This window comes from Protopterus annectens, chromosome 6.part0, assembly GCF_019279795.1.
Source record: "Protopterus annectens isolate FY-2018-M chromosome 6.part0, PAN1.0, whole genome shotgun sequence".
Taxonomy (NCBI): Eukaryota; Metazoa; Chordata; order Ceratodontiformes; family Protopteridae; genus Protopterus; species Protopterus annectens.
The window spans coordinates 667,273,629-667,299,511 of record NC_056737.1 but is presented as its reverse complement, the minus strand read 5'-3'; the positions used below and the strand labels follow the sequence as shown (position 1 = coordinate 667,299,511).

Below are 25,883 nucleotides of genomic sequence, written 5' to 3'. Positions count from 1 at the left end.
GCCCCCCCTGCAAAAGTGTATTATTTTAGTTTTATTTAGTTAATTTACATATACCTGTATGGTGCTGTTCTTTAAAGAAACACGTTTGGTGTTTTGATTTTCGCTAAATACGTGTTTCTCTATTTTTCTACATCGCTCTTTATGTGTCGATGTACTTTTATTCGCTCTTTAGAGCTTTCAGTTTTATAACATAGCCCAGATAAAACAACTGGAAAGGAGATCTTTAGAAAAGGGTAGGAGCAAATTACACAGGAAAAATGGGAAATGCGGGATCAATACATGCAGAGGAGGAACAAGGTTTAAAAGAAGGCAGGATATGAATCAGCTATGTAAAGGCTGATTAACAATGACTGGATATGCTAAAAGTGCTGTATAATATTTTCAGCTACAGTTGTGTTGGCACGGTTTGGAATGTATACTGTTTGCAACTTAGATTGTGTTGCTATGGTTTATTTTCATTTATATAAAAGTAACATTGCCTATATCATACATGATAATTAAATAAAGATGTTTCTTGTTTTAAAAAAAAAAACAAAGTTTACAGAGGTATTGGCTTGGGGAAAATCTGTACATACTGCATATCTAGGCCTGACAAAGGCATTCAACACCATCTCCCATTCAGGCATACTTGATAAACTCATCCAGCTTAATGCAAATCCCTATGTAATTCATTACATAGCAAACTGGCTCACAAACAGAACCCAGTAAATTAGGCTGAGTGCATCTATCTCCTCCAAAAGACATGTTAATAGTAGTGTACCTCAGGGTTTTGTCCTTGGGTCACTCCTCTTTGGCATCTACTTCTTGGAGGTCAAAGCTAATGTTAAGGGGTTATGGTTGACCGTGTGTGCAGATAACTGTAAACTTGGTGCCATAGAAACTCTCCAGAAGATATTAGGAACCTTCAGGAAGGCCTTTTCCAAACAAATATCTGCTATCAAAGCCAGTAAACTAAATGCCAAACAGTGTACATTTGTATATTTTGGTAAACATGATGTTCCCTGCATGTAATCCACTCAAAAAATAATCCTGAAAATAGACCCATTAGTGAGGGACCTGGAAGTGTGTCGTCAGTGAGTTGTCATTTGATCATCATGTATCCAGTGTTGTAAGGATTTCCTTTTTATTTTATTAGTAAGGGTATGATATCCAGATCGGGGAGGTGATCATTCAACTGTATTCTGCACTCATTAGGCTGATGGTTGAGTAAAATGCCACTTTTGGTATATAACTGCCACACACCTGACATAATCTGAGTGACCGCAGTGCTTTCTCACTAAGAAAATCAAGAGCCTAAATCACAAAAACAGTCTTACAGGCTATACTCCAAAAGTGGCAGAAACATCCACTCAAGAGAAGTCACTCTTTTTTGCAACTTAAATAGAATATGCCTGAGAGATAGATATGTCTCATAGAGAGCAATGCTTCTTTGCAATCATCTTCTTCTCAGTTTAAAGCAAAGAATATCTCTTACTCTATTCAAGTGTAGTCTGGACAAGTGGATAGGAAAACACAAGTTCATCCCTAGACTGGCAAGGGACTCTGGCTTAATTGGATTACAAACACTAGGGCTAGAAACTTATTGGGAATGCATGATTAGGCTTCTGAAGATCCTCATGGATTATTAGCCTGGCACCTTTGTTCCTTATGGGCAAGGGTAACATGTAAATGTCTGCCTGCCTCTGGGTTATACATACTGATCATACAAGGGACTCTGGATTAATTGCATTAAAAACAATACAGCTAGAAACTTATTGGGAATGCATGGTTAGGCTTCTGAAGATCCTCATGGATTATTAACCCAGTAAGTACCTATTAACCTATTAACCTATTATGAAGTTTACTAATATCTCTATGGCTGTGCCTATGATCACACCCAAGTTATTATGTTGAGACAAGTAAGTGAACAAATTCACATTGAGAGCACAGTAGAGGAAAGCTTGAGAAAGAAATCTTGCCATCCATGTTGAGAACATAAAATAAGTAAATATGATCTGAGAGCCCCAGCCATAATTATTAGTACTTATCTGCTCCATGTACTGCCACTTACAGAAAAAAGGTGTAGGAGCTTGAAGTACTTTTATGGCTTTGAAAGTTTCTTTGCTCACCAGTGGGAGTGGAGAGCCTTGAGCAGCCTACCTGTCCTTGGGGGAAGTGACCTCAGCAAAAGAAGCTGTAGTAATTGGTTGTTTGGGACAATTTCTAGCTCTTTTGTAGTTCACTGTTTAAAATCCGCCTCTGGGCATTTTTTTCTGGCTATACTGCTCAGACAAGCTCCACGTGGGTTTACAGAGTGGTCCTAGCAGCAGGGAACTCAGAAAAGCGACTACCTTCTGGATTTAAGTATCTTTGCTTTTTTTTCACTTGAAATAGCTTCTGTAGCTTACCTTGAACTAGCCTGAACTGTTTTTGAACTGATTGCTGCATTATTTTAAAATCTGCACTTAAAGTTACATTTTAGTCGAATTTGATCGAAAGTTTGCTTGTTTGTTTGTTTAATTTAACTGTGGAGGCTGCCCACTAAAATGTGCTAGCCTGTGTAACTAATTTATCACTGTTTCTGCATTTTCTGTGTGTTTCTACCAAAATAACAAAAAAACAAAAAAATAATCCTTGCTTTCCCGCCTTCCTCGACTAGTTTAGACCAGTTTACAGGCATTGCTGTATTCTGGGCTGTGGTGTAGTTCCTGTGTTGTCCATTACCTTACTTGGATAGAAGGAAGTTTCTTTGCTCACCAGTGGGAGTGGGGAGCCTTGAGCAGCCTACCTGTCCTTGGGGGGAAGTGACCTCAGCACAAGGAGCTGTAGTAATTGGTTGTTTGGGACCATTTCTAGCTCTTTTGTAGTTCACTGTTTAAAATCCGCGTTTGCACGGGTTTGCACGGTTGTGCGCATAGCGCAGCACCGGTTAAACTTTTTCTGGCTCCGCCAAGTCTGCTCTTCAAATTTTCCCTTAAGGAAGCTCTACTCTTAGTATAACCAGACTACTCACTGTATTATAAGCCCACTCTCGTACTAAGTAAAGCACTACATCTACTTACCACCCCTGTGAATATCCACTTCCCTTAAAGGTATACCACTCCCTTATACTGTTCTAGCATGTCGAGTGGTAGATTACTGGCGTCGTCTCCAGTTCAGCTGGTCAATCTGGGTATCTTGAGACAATGCTACAATTGTCTCATGTACACAGACAACCGTCTCCTCCTCCCAACAAACACAAATACATGTGAGAGATGCAACTATATAGCCAAACTGGAGGCTGAACTCTCTCAACTCAGGGCTGGCATGACCAGACAGGAGGAGATGGCAACCACACACACAATAATCCCAGTCCCACATAGACCTACCACAACTGCAAACCAAACACATAAAAACACAAAGACATACTCGGAGGCTCTAATAAAAAACTTACCAAAACAATAGAGGCTCCCAAAGCAAACATCCAAAAATCCACCACCTCAAAACAAAACACATGCAACACATACTTCAATAAATCAGTGTGTCGACCAATCGCAGCCCTTAAGGCCAAACACCTTGCCTGATACACTAGACTCCATAGTCAGATACACTGATGTCCCACTGACCAGGCTGAACAAGGAGAAGGTGACTGTGAGCTGTCTATCGGGAGTTAGGATCTGCCACATAACACACACACTCAGGTCACTCCAAAGCAAGTACAAATATGACTCCGTCATTGTCCATGCTGGTGTGAATGACCTGAGACGTACCTCCCTGGACTACATGAAAAGAGACATAGAGGAGCTCTCCGATTATGTAGCCCAGGCTGGTATGACCCTGACCCTGAGCAGCATCTTGCCCTCACCAAGAATGATATCACAATACAAAGACAAGATGATCAGCTTTAACAATTGGCTCAAGTACTGGTGTCATTCTAAGGGGATCCAATGTCTGTCTGCCTGGGATGATATGTTGGACAAGCCACGCTGTTTCGCAAGGGATGGCTTACACCTGTCACCACTGGGCTTCCGGATATTGGCTAAGGCTCTTGCCACCCCCATAGTGCCTTTTTTAGGCAAGGCTCAAAAGACAAACCCACCTCCTTAGAAAACAAAAATGGAAAAAAACTAAGGGTAATGCTGCTCAATGCCAGAAGTCTAAATCTCAAGATGCAGGCACTTGATGCACTCCTCAGCATGGAGAACATCGACGTCTGTGCAGTAACTGAAACCTGGTTCAAGGCTCCTGAGAGCACCCCAGCGCTACAGGCTATACCTCGTATCATGCTTTTCGTTCCCAAAACCCGGGCCGAACCACAAAGGGAGGGGGAGTGTCCGTATTCATAAAGGACACCCACACCTCCAGGTTAGTAGCAACACATGAAGCATCAGAGACCATACAGGTGCAACTAACCATAGGCAAAACTGCTATACAACTGGTAGCATGTTACAGACCACCCTCCCAATCTCAAGAACCCCACTCAGCCTTCCTGAAGACATTGGAGGATATGAATGTATCACAAAATACCATCATACTGGGAGACTTCAACTACCCAAACATAGATTGGGTACATTATTCTAGCCCTAATACCCTAGCCCAAAGGTTCCTGGAATTCATAAATTCAAATGCACTGGAACAACTAGTCACCTCTCCCACTAGGGGAGATAATATACTAGACCTGATCATCACAAACATGGGGACAAAATGCTCCACACCGGAAGTATACCCCTCACTAGTGAGATCTGACCACAAACTAATCACCCTGGATATACATATCCCACCTCCACCCCCAGCACAAAAGACCACAGTGAAAAACTTCTCAAAAGCAGACTTCATACTTCTTAAGACTGAGATGGTATCCTTTAAGCCCACTGTGCCAGTGGATACCACATCCCACAATGCCGAATCCTTCACAAATGCTTTCTATGGACATCTCCAAGAATGCATGGATCATGCAATCCCAAACAAATCCAAGTCCCTCTCCACCAAATGTAAGCGTCCTGTCTGGTGGACCTCAGCTGTAAACAAATTGTATAACAAAAGAAGGAAGCTACTGCACGTCAGAGCAAAATCCCATGAAGGGAAGACATCTCTGATCAACATTAGCAGAAAACTACGTTCTCTCATAAAAACATCCAAGGCAAACTTTGAGAGAAAAATCGCTAAGGACACTAAAGATAACCACAAAGCCTTCTTCAGCTATGTTAGAAACCTGGGCGGAAACCCTCAGATATGCTCAGAGTTGGTTCACAACAACAAAAAATACACTGAACCCACAGATATTGCTAACATTCTGGCTGACAGGTTCAGTGCAAATTTCTCCCCTCCTTCACCCCCAAAAGAAGAAATACTTATCCCAGCTGAATGTAATCTCCCTGTCATCTCAGATGTCCAAGTGAGAACCACCCTAAACAAAGCAAAAAACACAGCATCAATGGGACCTGATGGTATCCCGGGGTGTGTGTTACGTGAACTCCAAGAAGAGCTAAACCCACACATAAAAATGCTATTTAACCTTAGCCTTACTTCGGGATATGTACCTGAACACTGGCGTACAGCAACAGTGGTCCCACTCCACAAGGGGTGCCTCTACAGACCCTGAAACTACCGCCCCATAAGCTTAACTAGCCTGGTCTGCAAAGCTATGGAAAGAATCATTATGGAACTCATAAACAGAGACATAGGGGACCTACAGACACTTGACCCCACCCAGTTCGGCTTTGTAAAGGGCAGATCCTGCCTTTTAAACCTGGTTGACTTTATCGAAACAGTCACTAGAGCCATTGATGAGGGCAAAGCAGTCCATACAGCATACCTGGACTTGGCTAAGGCCTTCGACACAATACCCCACTCAGGCATCATAGATAAGCTAAACAGCTTAAAAGTAAACCCTTATGTCACTAGATGGGTTGCAAACTGGCTAAAGGACAGAACCCATAAAGTTAAAATCGCTGGAGCAATGTCAGACTCAAAGCCAGTCACAAGTGGTGTCCCACAAGGATCTGTCCTGGGACCCCTCTTTTTCGGCATTTATTTCTCATATGTTAAAGCAAACATGGGAGGGCTGTGGCTGACAAAGTTCGCAGATGACTGCAAACTAGGCGCCATAGTCGATACACCAGCAGACACACACATTCTACAAAAAGGCCTCACTGAAACGGACAACTGGTGCCGTAGTCACAGCCTTAAACTAAATGCCAAAAAATGTATAGTCATCCCTTTTGGAAAAAACAAAGTACCCACAAATTATCACATAGACAGCAACCCACTGAGTACAGAAAAAGTAATCAGAGACCTAAGGACCCAAGTAGACAGCGACCTCTCATTTGACACCCACATTGCCAAAGTGGTTAGAAAAACATTCTACTTTGCACACCTCATCATGAAGGGATTCACATCCAGATCCAAGGATGTCATTGTACCCCTATATTCCTCCCTCATCAGACCCATGATTGAGTACAATGCCCCATTTGGTATGTACCTCACCCGGCATTTGCAACAGCTGGAGAGACCACAAAAGTACCTCACCAAAAGGATCAAGGGTCTCCAAAATATGTTTTATTCTAAAACCAGGAAATAAAATCCACGAACAGTCAGCACAGGAACACAGAGTAGTTTAATTTAAAGCGCTTTTCGTCTCACAGTAAGACAGCCTTCTTCAGAATAAAAAACAATAATACATCTCTTTCCTTTTATACAACAAAAGGTGCCAAAATTAAGCAATCATTTAATTAACTAAGTAATTACCTAATCATACTCAAAAATCATGATCTTTAGACTTAAGAGTATATTACTAAGCATATGTTACTAAGAATATGATACTAGAAAAGATGCACCGTGACCTTGAAACAATGACCTCTATAGAAATAACAGCAACTTCAGCCCATTTTATCAAAAGACTTCATTTAAACCCCTAAAGATACAGGCACATATTAATTTATTCAGTTACACACAGAAATAGCTAAATACCTCTAATTTATAAATATTAAAAGTAAACTGAAATAAAATGATGTGTAGTTCATAACTTAATTAAATTAACTTGACAAAAGAATATATATGTATAAAAAAAAAAAACAAGTAAAATAACCAAAAAAATACTCAAATTCAACAATGTATATAAAAACTAAAAATCTAAATATGTTTCTTATACATTTAAGTAAACTTCATAGAACCAAACTAATTCATAAATGATTAACTATATTTGTTAAATTTATTCACATTATTTTTAAATTATTTATATAGTATAATATATGTAAAAAATGATTACATTTTAATCTTACTTTAAGTTATCTCACCAAGCTTCTTAGCTTTAATAAAACACCTATTGATAAAGCTTCATTGAGGCCTGGGTAGTTGCTCGCGTTCAATTTAATTTGCCATTTTAATTCAAGTTCGAGCAACTTTAATGAATAAGGGCCCCCCCTAGGGTTGATTTTTTAGTCCATCAATAATCAAAAATTTAAATGTATGGTCGGGGAAACACATAATATGTTTGGCTAATGCATTGTCCGCCTTCTGGTGGGTAACAGCATAGATGTGTTCATACACCCTATCTCTGAGCCTACGCTCAGTTTTGCCCACATAGAAGGCGGCACATAGTGAACATTTGGCCAGATAAATTATTCCTTTAGAATTACAATTAAATTTGTCACTTAATTTATATAGTACATTATCCAAAGTAAATGTACTACTAACCAAAACATGTTTGCACATACTACATGACTCACATTTAAACATCCCTGTTGACTTTCTCAGCGAGTCAGACCGAAATCTCAAAGAGTCCTTCAGATTCAAACCACGCCTAAATGTGACACTAGGTTTGTAACCTAATTTATTTATTAAAGATGTGTTGTTTTTCAACAAATTCCAATTTTTGTTCAAGATGTTAATACATTCGGGACTCAGTTTGGTATATGTGGTGGTAAATGACACAACTCTATTTCTGTCAATCTTGGAAATGTTAAATGGACTTTCAAGGTTTGTCTTGGTGTTTAAACCTTGGTCGGACGAGTCACCAATTTCAACGTCCTTTAAACCAACAAAATTGTGTTCCAAATGGACCTGGTCAATACATTCACTCTCCAAGTTGTCTAATAGATTTTGAGGGCTAGAACTATGTATAGCCAATAAAGGCCTAAAATGGTAAGTTTCCCTTTTAAATTTGACCTCGGCTATAATTTCATCAATGAGCTCAACCGGGTAATCTCTCTTCAAAAAAGCTGATTTTAAAAACAAACATTCATCGTCAAACTCATTATTGAGAGTTACAATTCGGGCCACTCTGACTAATTGTCCTTTGATAACAGCCTTCTTTTGGTGAAATGGGTGACAACTTGAAAAGTGAAGGAAAGAGTTAGAATAAGTTTTTTTACGATAAATTCTAGAAACATAGCAATTTAAGTCCAAGCTTTTAGATAGCATAATGTCCAAATAGGAAATTACAAGATGGTCATAGGTGTGTGTGAACTCAAGGAAGTCGGTAGACTCGTTAAGAAAGTCAACTATATTGGATGCAATTTGGTCATTACCTCTAATCAACATAAAGATGTCATCCAGAAATCGAGCATAGAAAACAACTGATTTCTTGTATAAATCAGATTTAAAGACCAAATCAGATTCCCAAAAGGCCATTACTAGGTTGGCTATGCTAGCTCCACACGGTGAGCCCATAGCTATTCCTATTTTCTGTTTATAGAAAAGAGACTCAAACATGAAAAAATTGTAAGAAAGGACAAGGTCTAACAGTTCAGACACTAAGTAAATTTCCTTTTTCGGAAGTTTATGTTTGTACATCATAAGTGTAACCCATTCGATAGCAATATCATGGGGTATACAGGTGTACAGGTCCTTTACATCCACTGTTAAAAAATTAGAGTCTCTTTCAAATTTCAGTTTGTTGATCTCACTCAGGAACGACCAGGAATCTTTGCAAATTTGTTTTTCTTGAGTAACTATTTTCTGTAGTGAAACATCTATTACTTTAGCACAAACATATAATGGTGATCCCCTGCCATCCACCAATGGTCTCATAGGTGGTTCATGCAGATCTTTGTGAATCTTTGGAATTCCAAAGAAACTAGGATAGACAGGGAATGAGGTAGTTAAGTAATTTAAAAGTTCACTGTCAATATGTCCCTCAATGAATAAATCATTAATACAAGATTTAACTAACCCGTAAGCAGAGTTTACCTCCGACCTAGAACTAGTGGCATAAGCATCTCCTTTAAGTAAAGAATTCATTCTGTGATTATAGTCATCAATATCAAAAATAACCATACCACCCCCCTTATCTGGTTTACATAATCTAATTTTCTGTGAGTGGACAAGTTTAATTAAATCCAGTTCATCCTGGTTATTAGGTGTTTTCCTTTTTACATTAGCCAGGAATCTCAAATGTAACTCACACACATTCTCAAAAGTTTGTATAACAGGGTGAAGTGGTGGATTGAATGTACTAGGTATACTATACTCACCTATAGAACCTACATTGTTAGTATTACCCATTAAATATTGAAAATTCAATTTTCTGGTATATTTTTTGAGGTCCACAATCACAGAAGTAACATTAAGTTTAGTATGAGGAACGTAAGTAGTCCCCTTAGATAGTAAATCTACAAGATCGTTAGACAATGGACAGGAGGAAAAATTATAAACTTTGAAGTCCTTATTACCATTAAACATTATAATAGGTTTTAATTGCTCGCCCAGAACCTCAAAGTCGTCAATAAAAACTTCGGGTTCATCAACCGAACCAGAATCAGAATTTACTTCATGTGTGTCAAAGGAGGGGGAAACTGGGTGACTAAATAGTACACTATAACCAGTTGCCTCCTCTATTGAAAATTTTTAGATCTTGTATTGAATTTATGGACATTCCTTTGTTGTTTCGGTCTTGCTCCATTACACCCTGAATTAGAGGGCAAACTAGGAGCAACTACAAAATTACAATTGTGTCTCTGGTTAGGGTTATGGTTGTTTTTAACCGTATTCTGGAGTCTTTCACTTCTTGGTCAGACCCATGATTGAGTACAATGCCCCATTTGGTATGTACCTCACCCGGCATTTGCAACAGCTGGAGAGACCACAAAAGTACCTCACCAAAAGGATCAAGGGTCTCCAACATATGTCTTATTCTGCCAGACTAAAGAAACTTCAGCTCTATTCAGTAGCATACCGCCTGCTCAGAGGTGATCTCTGCCTGACGTACAAGGCCATGTCCAATCAGGATCTGATGGACATGCTCCACCTCAAAAAATCCAAATCCATCAGGACCACGAGAGCTAAAGACTTAAACCTCGGCACAAGTATGAATAGGACATGCTGGAGGGATAGATTCATAACTCAGAGGCTTCCCATGGAACAGGATCCCAGTTCGTATTAGGCAGAGCACCTCACTGACTCTCTTCAAGAGAAATCTTGATGAGTGGATGGGAGATCGTAAGTTTACCCCAGGGGTCACATCTGTGTCACTGCTAGACAGGGGCACAGTAAACTAATTCTATTATATAAGGGGACCTTCATTGTGCCACTACTAGACAGAGGCACAGTATTCTAGATTTATTCTGTACATTTTTGTACCATTTCATGGGGTGGAAAAAGCCACATCATTACGGCTAGGCTTACAAATGCCCCAGGGCAGATAGCCTAGTACTATACTATGAAACTATGAAACTATAACACAGCACAGTCACATAGACAAAGGACAAAAAGATGTGCCTGGCTAATGAACAAACTTTAAAAATATTAGACACTTCACTCTGTCACACTTTTTGTGTGACAGTGAAGAGCCTAACAACTTTTAAAACTGAGAAAATGCTTTTGATGATGTTTTGTGGCGGTTGCATTTAAGCTCTAGTATGAGATTTGAGCTTAACAGCATTGAAAAGTACTTAACAAAACTGTTAGTACCTTTCTTATACAAGAAAGGTACAGTTGTCTTTCTATTGAATTTGGAGCAGAATTATGACAGTACATATATGCTATTGATGCAAACAAGAATCAAGGAGAGATAAGATTTAGTTGGTATGTACAATAGAAGTTTTTCCTCACTTTTTGTTAATAACTTCTTGTTTGAAACTCATTTATATTGAAAATGCTTTGTGATGAATGCTATAATAAAAGTTAAGATGGGTTGAGTTCTTTAAGTTTGATTGAAGTGTCATTGATTTTGGCCATGGGAAGAGATAATACAGTAGTTGTTTTAAGGTTAGTCAATCAAGTATGTATTAGTTTTCCTTATCACTGAGACATCAGTCAAAAAATATTTCCCTTCACATGCTGATTGCAGGGAATATGCATTTTATAGAGGACATTACAGAGTGGTTTACAAACTACATTTTGTGAAAATCTCATTTTTGCATTGTACCACTTCTAGTAAAACCTACAAGAAAAACCTAAGCTAGAGCTTTCACTGTGTAATACATTAAATGTCCTGTAATAGAGGCCCATGGGATATATGCAAATGACTTATTAATGACAACCAACTGTTTCAACTATTTGTTTTTGAATGTCCATGACTTTTTACTTTTTCTTTTTAAGTCTTTGTGGATACAGTCAGGTCAATAAAGCCAAACCCCACTAGCTGTGGACATACATGTTTCGGCTTTCTTATGACCTCACCATCACAGCATAAGTGGACTGTTTGGCTAAACGTCAGAAACACTGTGTTTGAATGAAAATTTACAAGAACTCTAATGATGGTGCAGATTGCTAAGAAAAGACAGAAACATGTCTGACAAAATGCCTAGCTTGTAGTCCTACAATACAGCACAAGCTGAACAAGACCAAAAAAGTCATTACACAGTACATAGCCAGTTATGTAATGAACAGTCATTAGTATATGGAAATGTGCATACCTTGGGGGATCGAACAACCATAAAAGAAAAATAAAATGAAGAAATCCCTATGGCTGCAGCTACTGAAAATAGAATCTATAGCCACCATATTCTCTGTGCCACTAAGAGGAGAGGCTTAAATCAAACACCATAATAAAAATATACTCTAATAAATATATAGAATTGTCCCCCAAAGCATGATATTGAGTACAACTAAAACAAAAATTCCAAAAACCCATTTGAGATATAACTGGCTGTAAGAAGTGACAGAAGCTACATTTTACCAATGTGCTGTGTAAACATATGTGATCACATGGCCTACTGGTGTGCAGTAAATTCCCTTTACAAAATGGCATTATTTAAAACAAAATAGGACATTTCTTTCATAAAATGGTATCATTTGAAAAAGTAGGACATTTCATTTTTTCTTAACTAACACTATCTAATAGCAATAACTCACACTACGCTGTGGGTAATACAGGATTTAACCAATGGCTGGCTTTGTATAAGCTTTTACACTTTGCCCTAAACTACACCTGCCACAGGTAAATCCTACATTACCTGTCACCAAATTTGAGTTGTTGCTATAATATTCTATATCAAGTAGAACTCATATTATTACAAAGATCTTTCTGCGTTAACAGTTTTAGTACTGAATATTAAATAAATATGGCAGCTATATAATACTATTATATGACAGTAACATTTTTTAGTAAAGGCTACATAAAGAAGATATGAGCAAAACAAACTGTAACTATAACATCTGCAGCAGAACTACTTGTCTGTTGGTAGTTTAACAGGTATAAATGCATTCCAACCTCACCTCCAGCTGGAAGTGGTAACTACACCAAAGCTTACACTAAAGCCCTGTACAATCACTTGCATAAATGTACAGACTCGGCTGTACTAGAAAGAATCAAAGTCAGAGCCCAAAGTAAAAACAAACCACCATGATGGGCATCCAGCATCAACAAACTTTACAATAAAAGCAAAACAGTTGCTGTCCAAGAAAACAAAGATGAGACCCCAACAAAGCACCCTTCTCAGCCTCAAAAGACAAATAAGACAACTTGTCAAATCCTCTAAGGGCTTCTTTGAGAAAAACTTGGCAAGCACAGCCAAGGACAACCATAAGGCCTTTTACAGCTATGTACATAGCCTAAAAGGTAGGACCTAAGCATGAAGCATGCTCAGAACTAGTGACCAATGGTATCACACACACTGACCCCATAGAGACAGCAAATCTGATAGTGGATAGGTTTGGCGAAAATTTCACTCCCTTATCTCCTCCAAACCTGTCACAAGCCTTTCCCCAAACTCCCACACACTCCCATCCTACATATCTGAAGAACAGGCCATAAAAGCCCTATCCAAGTCAAAAAAACACAGCCTCTATGAGACCAGACAGCATCCCGGGCTGTCTTCTAAACAGGCTAAAACATGAACTAGCACCACCATTAAGTACCATTTTCAATCATAGTCTAACTACAGGCTTTGTTCCTGTGGAATGGAGAACAGCAACAGTTATTGCCCCCCACAAATGTGGCCTATCAACAGACCTGGGGCATTACAGACTCATAAGCCTGACCAGTCTCATCTGTAAGGCCATGTAACATATCATTATGGACCTCATAAATAAAAACATAGGTGACCTCCAAACCCTGAATCCTACCCAATTCAGCGTTGTCAAGGGCAGATCTTGCCTGTTAAATCTAGTAGATTTTTTCAAAAATGTGACAAGGGCCATTGATGAAGGCAAATCTGTACACACAGCATACCTCAACTTGGCAAAGGCTTTTGACACAATCCTACACTCTGGCATTACTGACAAACTTAGCAAACTGAATGTAAATCCCTTTCTTGTAAGATGGGTTGCCAACTGGCTCATAAACTGGACACACATTATCAAAGTGGGTGACTGCTCATCAGCCAGCAGACCCGTTACCAGTGGGGTGCCATAGGGGTCAGTGCTGAGCCCCTACTGTTTGGTATATACTTCTCAGAAGTTCAAGTTAAAACTAAGGAGTTGTGGCTGACCAAGTTTGCAGTTGACTGCAAACTGGGTGAAATTACTGAATCACCAAATGATGTTAGTATACTCCAATAGGGTCTTACACAGACCATCAACTGGTGTCTTAGTCACGGTCTCAAACTGAATGCAAAGAAATGCATCATCATTCCCTTTGGCACAAACAGTGTCCCTTCACACTGTCAAATCAACAATACCCTAAGTACCCACAAAGTGATAAGGGACCTGGGACCACAAGTTGACTGCGACCTCAACTTCGACCACCATGTGCCTACTGTAGTAAGCAATACTTTTTATGTAGCACACTTGATTAGTAAAGGCATCACCTAAAGAGCAAAAGAGGTTATAACCCTTCATACTTGGCACTAATCTGGCCCATAATTGAGTATAATGCCCCAGTCGGCATGTACTGTACAAAGCACCTGCAGGTTTCTAACAAAGAAGATCAGGGGAATCCAGCACGTGCCTTGCACAGAATGACTAAAGTCCCTGTCACTATACTCTGTATTGTCTAGATTTCTTAAGGGAGACTTATGCCTGGCATACAGAACAATCTCAGACCCAAACCCAATGAACTTGCTGCATATCGGTAAATCAAATGGGACTATGGATACCCATTCCAGAGACCTAAATATGGCTTGCAACTTAAACAGGACATACTGGAGGAACAGATTTATCTCCCAGTAATTGCGGCATCTTTGGAATAGGATACCTATTCATGCGAAACACACCACCTCTATGACACTGTTCAAGAGGAACATGAACAAGTGGATGGGGTAACATAAATTCTTACCAGGGATAGCATACACAACCCTTCTGGACATGGGCAGCCATTACTAAATGCAATCTTGGGTATTAACTAACATTTCTATGGTATTAAATTGGGGAAAAACAGCTAGGCTTGAAATGACCTCCGAGTCGATAGCCTAGTAATCTCATATGATCCTATAATCCTATGAGCCTATGATGGCAGCACATATTTTAAAAATAAATGAGCAAATGTAATGCAAATAGGAATTGTGGTGAAAGTAATCATAATTTACTCTGAACCTGAGAAAATATTCTGTAACCAGATGTTATAAAGTATCTGCTGAAAAAAAAAATTAAAACTACAAATGGTAAAGCAGGTTTGCACTGGTGTGTGGTAATATGTGTGTGAGTGTGTGTGTTTGTGTGTGTGTGTGTGTGTGTGTGTGTGTGTGTGTGTGTGTGTGTGTGTGTGGTATACATACATTATTTGTACATGTATAAATGTATATATGGGTGTACATAGCAATGTTAAAACACCCAAATGTTGACCTTTCTAAAACTGATATAAAAGAAAATTAAATAAACGGAAAAAAAAAATAATAAAGGTTGACAGTGAACTGCACATGCACCAAGACATAACCTCGGATCATTCAACAAAAAGGCAATGATTGTTTTTGGGAAATAAGTCCTCCTGCATCCCTCCATGTGGGAGTCTGTGTCAACAAGGACCCCTGCTAATTATATACTCAAACTTTGAGATAATCCATTACTGAGGAATGGGCATATTCTCCAACCATAGTAATGTAGCGACTTCACACAATTGTTGATCAGATGATTTGTCAGTCAAAATGTGTCGGCTATACAGAAAGTCAATGTAAATAAAACCTGCCATATCTATCTATCGATTTATACGTGTGTGTGTGTGTGTGTGTGTGTGTGTGTGTGTGTGTGTGTGTGTGTGTGTGTGTGTATAGTATTAATAAAGCAGCTGATCTGATGTCGGTTTTAAATTAAAAGTTTTATTTACATAAAGCAACATTATGAGTAGATCTTGGTCTTCAACACAATGAAAGCAACAGTATCCTTAGCAAAGTTAAGTAATGTGTTCAAAGTCTATAATTCCAAAGTCTGTTTGTCTGAGTCACCTAGTCAAACAGGTTCCAGATTTCTCTCTATCTCTCTCTCTCCCTTTAGCAATTTGTCTTGTAGAAACATGTATCTCCTCCCAAGCCACTGCTCTGCTCTCTAGGTTCTCTTCTCTAAGGTTTATTTCTTTCTCTCTCTCTCTCTCTATATATATATATATATATAGATATATATAGATATATATAGCTATAGATATATACATGATTCTTGGGATACCTTAGCTCCTCTTTTATAGATTCTTTTTCCTTTAATATTTCTGACACTTGGTTATTGATTCTGTCAACCACAGATTAGAGGCATACTTCAGTGTTTGTATATATTCACCATATATTTACAAGCTGTATATTTTCAATTACAGTTATGCATTTACCATATAAGTATTTACAAGTAGTATATATACAGTTATTTTATTTTATTTACTTATTTAACATTTCTTGACCAGGAAAGTCCGACTGGACACATATCCGTTTTCAGTGGAGGCCCGGGGAGAAAAGCTCCAGTAAAACATACATTATTAAGCAGATATGAACAATTGTATTTGCATAGAAATAATGCAGAAAAATATTAGAAAATATCAGACAGTTCATAGTACAAGCTGATAGTAATATATATATTTTACAGGCATCACACATCTAATACATTCAGTAGTTTACAGATGTATACATGCAGTGTGTTGTACCACAACACATTGTATACATACAATGTGTTGTGGTACAAGCAGTAATTTGTAGGTATAAACATTTGGTATGTTATAGATATACAGATAGATCTAATAAAATATTATTAGAGTGGGTTATCTACAGCTATATTATAACAGGGTGAGATACAAGACTTGATGTATGGCTATGCTAAGAATTATTGATTGCAAGCTCATTTTTACCCTGGGGTGAGCTATACATCAGATTTATCTTTCTTTTTATTTGGGGCTTTCCCACATTTTGTTTGGGAGAATCAGTATGCTATGTTACATCTGATCCTTCTCAGCTCAAACCATCAATTTTGTGGCACTGAAATGATCTGTGTGCCCTCAACTAATCATCTGTATTGTGGTTGTGGTTTAAGGACTGTGCTGTATATTAAACTCGAAAGGTTTACCTGCAGAATTTGACATTTTCTTTATAGCTGATGGAGTCACTGCAGGGGAGCTTGATCAGTTGTTGAAATAAATTCTTTACCTAACAAGTAATATCTAAGTGACCTCAATGCTCGTTTAGTGGCCAATACTCTTGTTCAATTTTAAATACTGACCTGATCTGTTTTTTTGCTAAAAAAAGCAAACAGGGTGTTCCTCTTCATCAAATGTTTGAGACAAAACTGCACCAAAACCACATCAGATGGATCCACGTTGATATAAAATGGTAAAAGCAGGAATTGCTAGAGATGTTCAGGAGTATTTATTTATTGATTACTGGGAAAGCCTCACTGGTTAGAAGCCCATTTTCAGCACAGGCCCAGGGAGAAACACTCCAAGTTATTATAAAACATTTTAAAAACAATAATTTTACAATCTTCAAAAACAAAACAAAAACATCTACAGTTTAAATAATTACAACAAATTAGCCGTAATAAAAAACATTGGTTAAGAATCAGTACAAGGTATATGCCAATCATTTAATATTTAGAGAAATTTTAGACAGTTTGTAGAGAAATTAAAGGCAAATTAGTGTAATACAAATATGAACTGCAATATGAAGTAAGGGGAAAAACTGGATTATGGTATATTTAGAGAGAAAGTCAGAGAAGAGAATTAGATATCAGCAAAGTAGTAAGTAAAGAACGGAGAGTAAGGAGGTATAAGAAATGAAAAGGTACTTGTTCACATTTAGGGATATAGGTTATCCTGGCTCTGAGCAAGAACAGAGACTGATTTTAGCTAGGAAATCTTTCAGAGTGGTTTTGAAAGATGGAAGGGAGGGTATAGAACCGATGGATACAGGTAAGGAGTTCCAGGCCTTAGCAACCTTGTATGAGTACAGACAATGCTCAGCAGATTTGCTAGGTTACTAGACAGACAGGAGTTTTTGGTCACTGGACCACAGTGACCGACTGGGAACATAGTTGTGTACAATGTTTTTCAGTGCTGGACAGGCAGATGGATGCTGGATAATTTTACAGGTGGTACGAAGTTGTGTAAATGTTAGTTGTTGTGGCAGTTCTGACTAATTCAGGCTTTTCAGTGCTATACAGTGGTGAGTTCTGAAAGGAGTATGTGCTGCAAATTTAGCAACTTTGTTATAATATTGTTCAAGTTTCATTTTTTTGTGAAGCTTGGAGGTTAGTAAGGATGGGAGCACCATAAAGAAGAGCAGGGAGGAGATAAGTAGGGGCAAGTGTAGTTTTAGTTGCATTGGTGAGGAAGTTTTTGGCTCTGTAAAGCATTCCTAGTTTTAGTACTTATTATACAAAAAATAGATGGAGGCAGGACAACAGTAAGTCAGAGCAAGGCAATACAGGGGAAATATGAAACTAGACTGATGGTAAAAAAGTGTATGGATGTAAGCTCAAAGTAGTAACAGAAAGTATACTGATAGAGAATCACAGTAATGCAGTGTAAATATACAGCAGTATTGAACAAATTATCAGAATGTGGCACTACATTGATAGGCACAGTATAACACCATCACTTAGAATAATTCATGGGATTAAGCACTACAGCACTACCTCAAAACATTGTTTTATATACAAATATACATTTTATTTTACATCTATGTCTGAAATGTTGCAGGATATTTCTGTGTATAAGCAGATCTATTTATCAGAAATTGATATCAATGCAAGAGTCATGAATGTTCTAATGCAATATGTCATGAAAGATATGCTAACTAAGAAGCTATTCAGCTGTTTTGTTGTGGAGAAACCTTTGAATCCAACTATGCAGGGACTCCCTAAAGTCCACAAGAATCCGCAAACCCCCCCCCCCCTTTAGACCAGTTGTAGCGGGAGGGGGATGGCTAACAGAGCCATTATCTATTTATGTGGACAAGCAATTAAAACCAGTGCTAGAACAGTATGAATATATATTGCGTGACACTAAACAAATGTTACAGGATCTATATTGTATTATTAATGGGTACTGTTTTGTTGAGAATGGGATTTTGATGGCGACCTATGCTGTTTCCTCATTATTTACAGTGATTCCTAACATGGAAGGTATAATGATGGTTAAAAGTTTTTTGATACATAACAGCTCTTACTCTGAAATGCATATAAATTTGATATGTGATCTACTTGATATAATCTTACACAGTAATGTGTTTTTGTTTAATGGAGTGTACTATCAACAAATGTTGGGTGTAGCTATGGGCACACCATGTGCCAATAGCTACGCCAGCATGGTGATGGCTGAATGGGAATCTCAAAACATGCTCACACATCCAATAGCATGTGAACATCTATTATTTTACAGAAGGTTTGTTGATGACTTTTTTATTCTTTGGGCAGGTGACGGACAACAATTGCTTGAGTTAATTGACTATATGAACCATAATAACAACTTTTTAAGGTTTACAGGAGAATATTCGAGTGATACTATCGAATTTTTAGATATTCAGATCAGTATTGATGATGAAGGTCATTTTCATACAGATTAATGCACCAAGGATTGTCATTGTGCGTCACACCCTCACAGTACTAGTATGCATCCTAGTCATGTATTCATTAATATCTTAAAAGGTCAAGCCATGTGTTGTTCTAGATTAACCGATAGGGAAGCTAGATGGAATGAAGAATTTGCTAGAATGAGCAATGACTTTATCAGTGGTGGGTATCATGAACATCAGATCCATAAGACAGCAGTTAATGTTAAAGCCATGAGATGTGATAGAGCTAGACCATATTTTTCTAAATTCAAGATGCAAAATAAGGTCTACAGAAAACCAGAGAATAATGGTTCATTTACCTTTGCCTATACTAGAGATAATGAAGCAATAAGAGGTATCCTACAAAGGAATTGGAAGATACTTCAAACTTATACTCAGCTCAGATTGTTGGAGAAAAAACATATGTAGTTTACAAAAACACTAATAATCTTAAACGTAGGCTATGTTATCTAAAGGCATCGTCACATCCTGAGATTCAACTTTTAGGACAAGGGACCACTAGATATGGTCAATGTAATTTTTGTGATTATATATCTGAGGGGACAGACTTTAAGCACCCTGATACAGGCATGGAATTTAATTTTCATAGTAATGCAAATTGTAATAGTAAGAACCTTATATATTTAGCCTGATGCATGCATTGTAATTCATTTTATGTTGGGAAAACCAACAGACGTCTGCGAGAGCGTATTAGGACCATGCATATTGTTTTAAAAAAGGGCATGCATACAGTGCCATAGCGAAACATACCTTAGAGTTAGGGAATATACATCAGTTTAAATTTAATGTGTTAGAGCTAGTACCCGAGAGTGATAGACTAGGTGACATTTCTAATGTCATCGAAAACAGGGAATTAAGATGGATTATTAAACTTAGATCCCATCTAGGCAAGGGGCTCAATGACCATATAGCTATCACTGCCAGACAGAGGATTAGGAAGCTTAGGAAATAATAAAATAATATATTTTTATTGTTTACTTTATATTTTATGATCAAACTGAATGATTCTGTTTCTTTAAATATTGTAATATACTCTGATTGGTCTATTTGAATTTTATCACTGTAAAAGGAAGTGATGTGTATTTTCTGTAAGTTCTGATGAGGCAATTTTATTTGAGAAAGCGTTCACCTTTTATTTTATTAAAAGTGTTTGTGACTTTTAAAACGTGTTGCCTGCTCTTTTCTGCTGTGTTTTGCCAAATAGACTGATTGATTCACTGGATATACATATATATATATATATATATATATATATATATATATATATATATACATATACACACACACACACACACACACACACACACACACACACACACACACACACACACACACACACACACACACAAACACACACACAAAGGTTATCCGATCTGCATGAAATTTTTACAAATATAATACACTACCAAAGACTTTTCATTGTTTTACACAGTTTTAGAACAAATAGAAATGTAATAACGTGACACATACCTGCTCTATGAAGGAAGATAGTGACTGACTTTAAGAAGAGACAACACTGAGAGGATACTTTGCAATACATTCTACTACAGAGACACTCCTACCCTCAGGTCAATTTATAGGTCAGTTTATAACTGAGTGCAATCACTCTATAGCTAGAAGAAAGCAATTAACAAAGAGATGCAAGTAAAATAAAATACCTGGTATATGTAGCACAGTCTACTGGTCAAGCAAAAGGAAACAGCGGCCATCTTAGTAAGGGGTCCTACTATTTCACAGAGCAGGCATGTATTTAACCGATTAAAGTTAATAAGCGGCAAGGTTCTTCATGATAACTATGCTTACATGAAACAATGACAAAGTCTCAGTAAAATTGTAGGTGTAGGGCATTGTGACAGAGCTCCTGCAATATTGAGGTCAGATGTAGTGACCACAGACTCTGCTCTGTGATTGAAGATAGTGATTGAGTGTAAGAAGAGACAACACTCAAGATCTCCTTTAGATGTCCAAATGCAACATCGGCTTTCATGGCCCATTTTATTTCCATGAGCATCTGTCTTTTAGTGAGGTCTGTAAAAGGGCAGGGTTATTGTGGCAAATCTGGGCAGAACTTTTCTATAATACCCTGCTTGGCCTACAAGAGCTTTAGATGTCTTTTAGTCTCTGGGCTTGACTGGTTCTTTATTGCCTCTGCTTCTTCCTCCTGGGGTATAGCAACTCCTTTTTCTCTTAACATACCCCAGATACTTAACCTCCACTATATCCACTTTTCTGTTGATGGCATTTACTTCAGGCATACTTGTCTTAGGGGATTCAATGCAGTTTATGTTTTTAGTAGATTGGAATCCCAGTCCTCAAAGGTTCATAGATAGTAAGTAGGCATGCAGTCCAATAGACCATTAAGAAGCCTAACCCAGCTTCTGAAATGCCCCAAAGTACTGACTGGTTAAGAGACTTGCTCAGTGTCACACTACAGGCAAATGAAGACAGAGGAAATATAATCCTGTACCACAGGAAGTGGTATATTATTATGTCATCTACACAGACATAATTATATACTAATCAGATTGCAACATAGTGGACATGAGGATTCAAGACCTTGTCTATCAACTTTTGGGAGGTCGGTATAGTACTGTGTAAACCAAAAGGGAAGATGTGTTGAAACAGCCCTTCTGTCAGGGGAATTTGCTAATTCCCTTTTTTTAAACTGAGTATGGTCTGGAACCTTGCCTTATTTGTCTGCTTTATTAACTCACCTACTTGAGATGTAGGATTGCTGTTGAACTTATTTACTTACTGAATACTGTTTCATTTCCTAAAGTCACTGCAGACCCTAGCAGAAATACTGTTTAATTTCCTAAATTCACTGCAGACCCTAACAGTTATTTTAGATGTTATGACTAAAACTATGGGTTTTTTCCCGGGACTTTTAGATTCTTCAATCACTCCTAGGTGTAACATTTTCCTTATCTCTTCCCGATCCGTTCTTCTTTATGATTCAGGGATCCTATACTGCCTTAGGCTAACTCCGTCTCTGCAGTTAGTTTCACTACAATGGTGGATTAGATTTGTTCAGATGCACAGTTCAATGAAGAACTGTTTTTCCTCAATAGGAACTCCAGTGCCTTCTGTTTTGCCATAAGCATAGATATTCGCCTTCTCTCTTTATTGGACATCTTACTTTGAGCTATCAAGCATACTACTTATGTGTGGAAGTCTTACCTGGATACAGATAACATAAATAAGAAAATAGTCGGGTCATAATTACTTTTTTCCTTCTTGGGCTTGTCGTTGTACTTCTTGAAGTCCATCAACAGATTGATGAAAGTCAAAAACTAAATAAAACAAAAAGCAGTTGCATCATTTGTCTCTCATAGCCATATTAAGGATGATTTTCACTTGCAATAGAGTCCTATTATTTGTCATTACCATAGCAACATATTGTTTCCTGTTCCTCCTTTACCTCCCACACCACCTATGGCATGTGCATCAAAAAAGTTTTATTGACACATAATCCAGGAAACAGGTCTGCCCTTGTAAACCCAATGGCAGGCAGAGTACCCAAGTCATGCAAGTATTAGAAGTGGGTTACATTCTATGATACAATGGATAGTTTGCTATATTTGTCCATGCAAAACATATAGACATTTCTGCCAGGAGAAAGAAATGTATGATGCTAATGTCAAAGACCAGTACATGGCTATAGATCTGTATCACCTCTCTGTTAGCAAACACCATTTTAAATCCACACTTGTCAATTTATAACAGGCTTTTTGCATACATATACATATAGATAGACAGATGTATTAATTGGTGTAGCAGTTCTGTTGTCATGATACTAAGGTACATTGTGAAACAAGATTTCTTACAAAAGTAAGGTACAGTTGCAACACTACGTTCCTCAAGAACTTTCTCTTTATTAATAGTCAGCATTACCTTTTCAGAACATATATATATATATATATATATATAAATTCACTTAACTAAATACACAGTGCCATGCTACAACTGCCAGTTTTGTAAGTATATTGATATGACTAATATGTTAAGGCATCCTATTGGTGATAAAGTATTTACTTTTAGATGTTTTGTGGCATGTAAGTCTTATAATATTGTTTATCTGGCTATGTGTCAGAAATGCTTTTGTTTTTCTGTTGGAAAGAGTAGTAAGATGTTGAAAGAATGCATTTCTGAGAATATGTCAGACAGACTTACAGAGATCAATACAAATGACTTGTGACACATACTACAGAGACTGATAATGAACGCAAATTTATTTTTAAAGTAATATAAAAGTCGTCTTTTAGACATAAAAGTGGTGATGTTACTTTTTTTCAGAAAAAGACTATAAATGGTCTGCTATTTATGAGCTGATGTTCATCCAAGTTTAACTAGCGCAGGTAGTATTAAACCACTTCTTAAAGTAAAAAGTACTGTTATATGTTTGTATTTTTATTAAGACTGCTTGTTGATTGGTTAATTAGGTCAGATGGTATCGGTTTAAACGTTTGTGATTTTGTTAAGTTTATAGAGTTGTACTCAAAAGCTTTGGAATTTTAAGACATATACTTTACTGCAATGGCTTGGAGAGCTCTTATTTGCTTTTTTTTTGCCATGTGTGTCCAGTGGAGTCTCCATCTCCATGTAATTATATTTTAAAAATATATACTATACTACTTGGGTACTGTGGTGGTGCTGCTGCGGTAGCGTTGTCGCCTCACAGTTAGACGTTGCCCGTTCGATTCTCAGTTAGAGCATCGTCTGTGTAGCGACATACGTGAATGGGCGTGCCTTTGTTGAAGGTTGTGCGTTAGGCTCGGCAAGCCAGAACGTAAAAATCGACTGCCAATCATTAGCGGACCGGAGTTCCGCTGTGGTGACCCCTAACCGGGAAAAGCCGAAAGACACAAAATACTATACTACTTGTGACAAATGTACAACTAAATGATGACACGGCCAATTCATTGGACAGAGGCTACCTATGATCAAGAAAAAATGTCACTTCTTGAAGAAAAAAATCTTGATACAGTAAATATGAAGAAATCTTATCCTGATCAAGATAACTCAGCATGTTGCATAATGAATACTTTAATGTGAAAGACTAAAGACCAATGGCATATGTGCATAAACGGACAAACTGTTTTACAAGTTGTAAGGCAAATGATTAATATTGCCCAACTTCTAAGCCAAGTAAAGAATGACATTTTGTGTAACAGTTTTTTTTCAAACACATTAAAAATAACAAGAACAAGAACAACAGCAAAAAAAAAAAAAAATACAACAAACTTTTTTACCAACCTCCAATGTAAACATAAAAAAAAAATGCAAGCCTTTTTCATCACTAAACAAACTAATACACCCGGGCCAAGTTACTGTACCTTCTTCTTGTACTTCTAACACCAGTGGCTCAATACCATCTCAGTTCAGCTTCTACTTTATACAGACAGTATTATCTCATATTAGTAATCATAACAATTCATCCTTCTGCCTCTCTCTCTCTCTCTATTGCTCTCCCCGGCCCCAACATGTCGTAACCAATCACATTCATTCTCCTTCCTCTTGGTCTTCACCTCTAGTATAAGAATACTTCTACTGAAACTAAAATCAGCCTTTTAAGTTGTCAGTCATCTTCAAGCAGAATACCAAAGCATAACATCTGATTTTCTGGCTTTTCCTGTATCCATACTGATAAACAGATCCATATCTGAGAGGTGGTATATCAATTGACTTTTCCAACTACAGACCTATAACAATCCTATCCCCTCTATCAAAAATACTAGAAAAATGTAACCAACTCTAACAACCTTTTCTCCAAAACCCAGCATGATTTTAGACCTCACCGTTGTACTAACTACTGAACTTTCTTCCTACGGCCTCACTCAGCCATCTTTCACATGATCCCTGAACTCTCTGACTGTTGTTTCTAAAACTGACTAACTGACTGCATTGCAATTACCTTGCAGAAGGGTGATCTAGCTACTGAATAAGTTATTTTGTTGTTGCATTACACTTGAGGGTCCTTTTTGTCGTGTTTTACATTAAGAGGACTATGATGATCCATCTTGTGTTAGAAAGTGTTTGCCTGGTCTATATGAGTTGGGAAGTACTCTAAAAGGGCTCAAAGTGTAGTCATTTATTGGGCAGAGGGCACATAAGTTAGATTTAAGTTTCTTTTCTGCTGGTACAAATTTCTCATGTTTGCACTGTGCTGCTCAAAGCACATCAGTGGGTGGCAGTGCCCTGTACAGACACTAATGCCTAGACAGTAAAGTTTATCTATAAAATTAGTAAGTCTAAAATAAAGCCATCGCACAGAGACAAGCAGAGAGCAGCTAGGCTGTGCACTATTACTACATCTTAGTATTATCTAACTCTGTCTAGTGCCAACCCCCAGAGACCACCATAGTAGACCACTGTATAACCCGGTCCTCAACCTATAGTTACCCATCTGAATACAGATCTGGACAACAAGGACATGCCATTTTCAAATGTCTCTGTAGCCAGTTTGATAGACATGGGCAGCCTGAGACAATGTAGCAATTGTCTTATGTTCACAGTCAGCCAATTAGTCCTAAAAAAAAAAAAAAAAAAAAAAAACTAACACAGTAT

General features: G+C 37.8%; 1 protein-coding gene across 1 annotated transcript in view; it reads right to left on the bottom strand.

The window, feature by feature from the left end:
• ADSS1 (adenylosuccinate synthase 1) overlaps positions 1 to 25,883 on the bottom strand; it is a 512,348-nt gene that overhangs the window by 242,823 nt on the left and 243,642 nt on the right. The window contains exon 5 of the mRNA XM_044074349.1: positions 22,543 to 22,609. Coding sequence (XP_043930284.1) covers positions 22,543 to 22,609 — 67 coding nt within the window. The remainder of the gene's footprint in view (positions 1 to 22,542; positions 22,610 to 25,883) is intronic.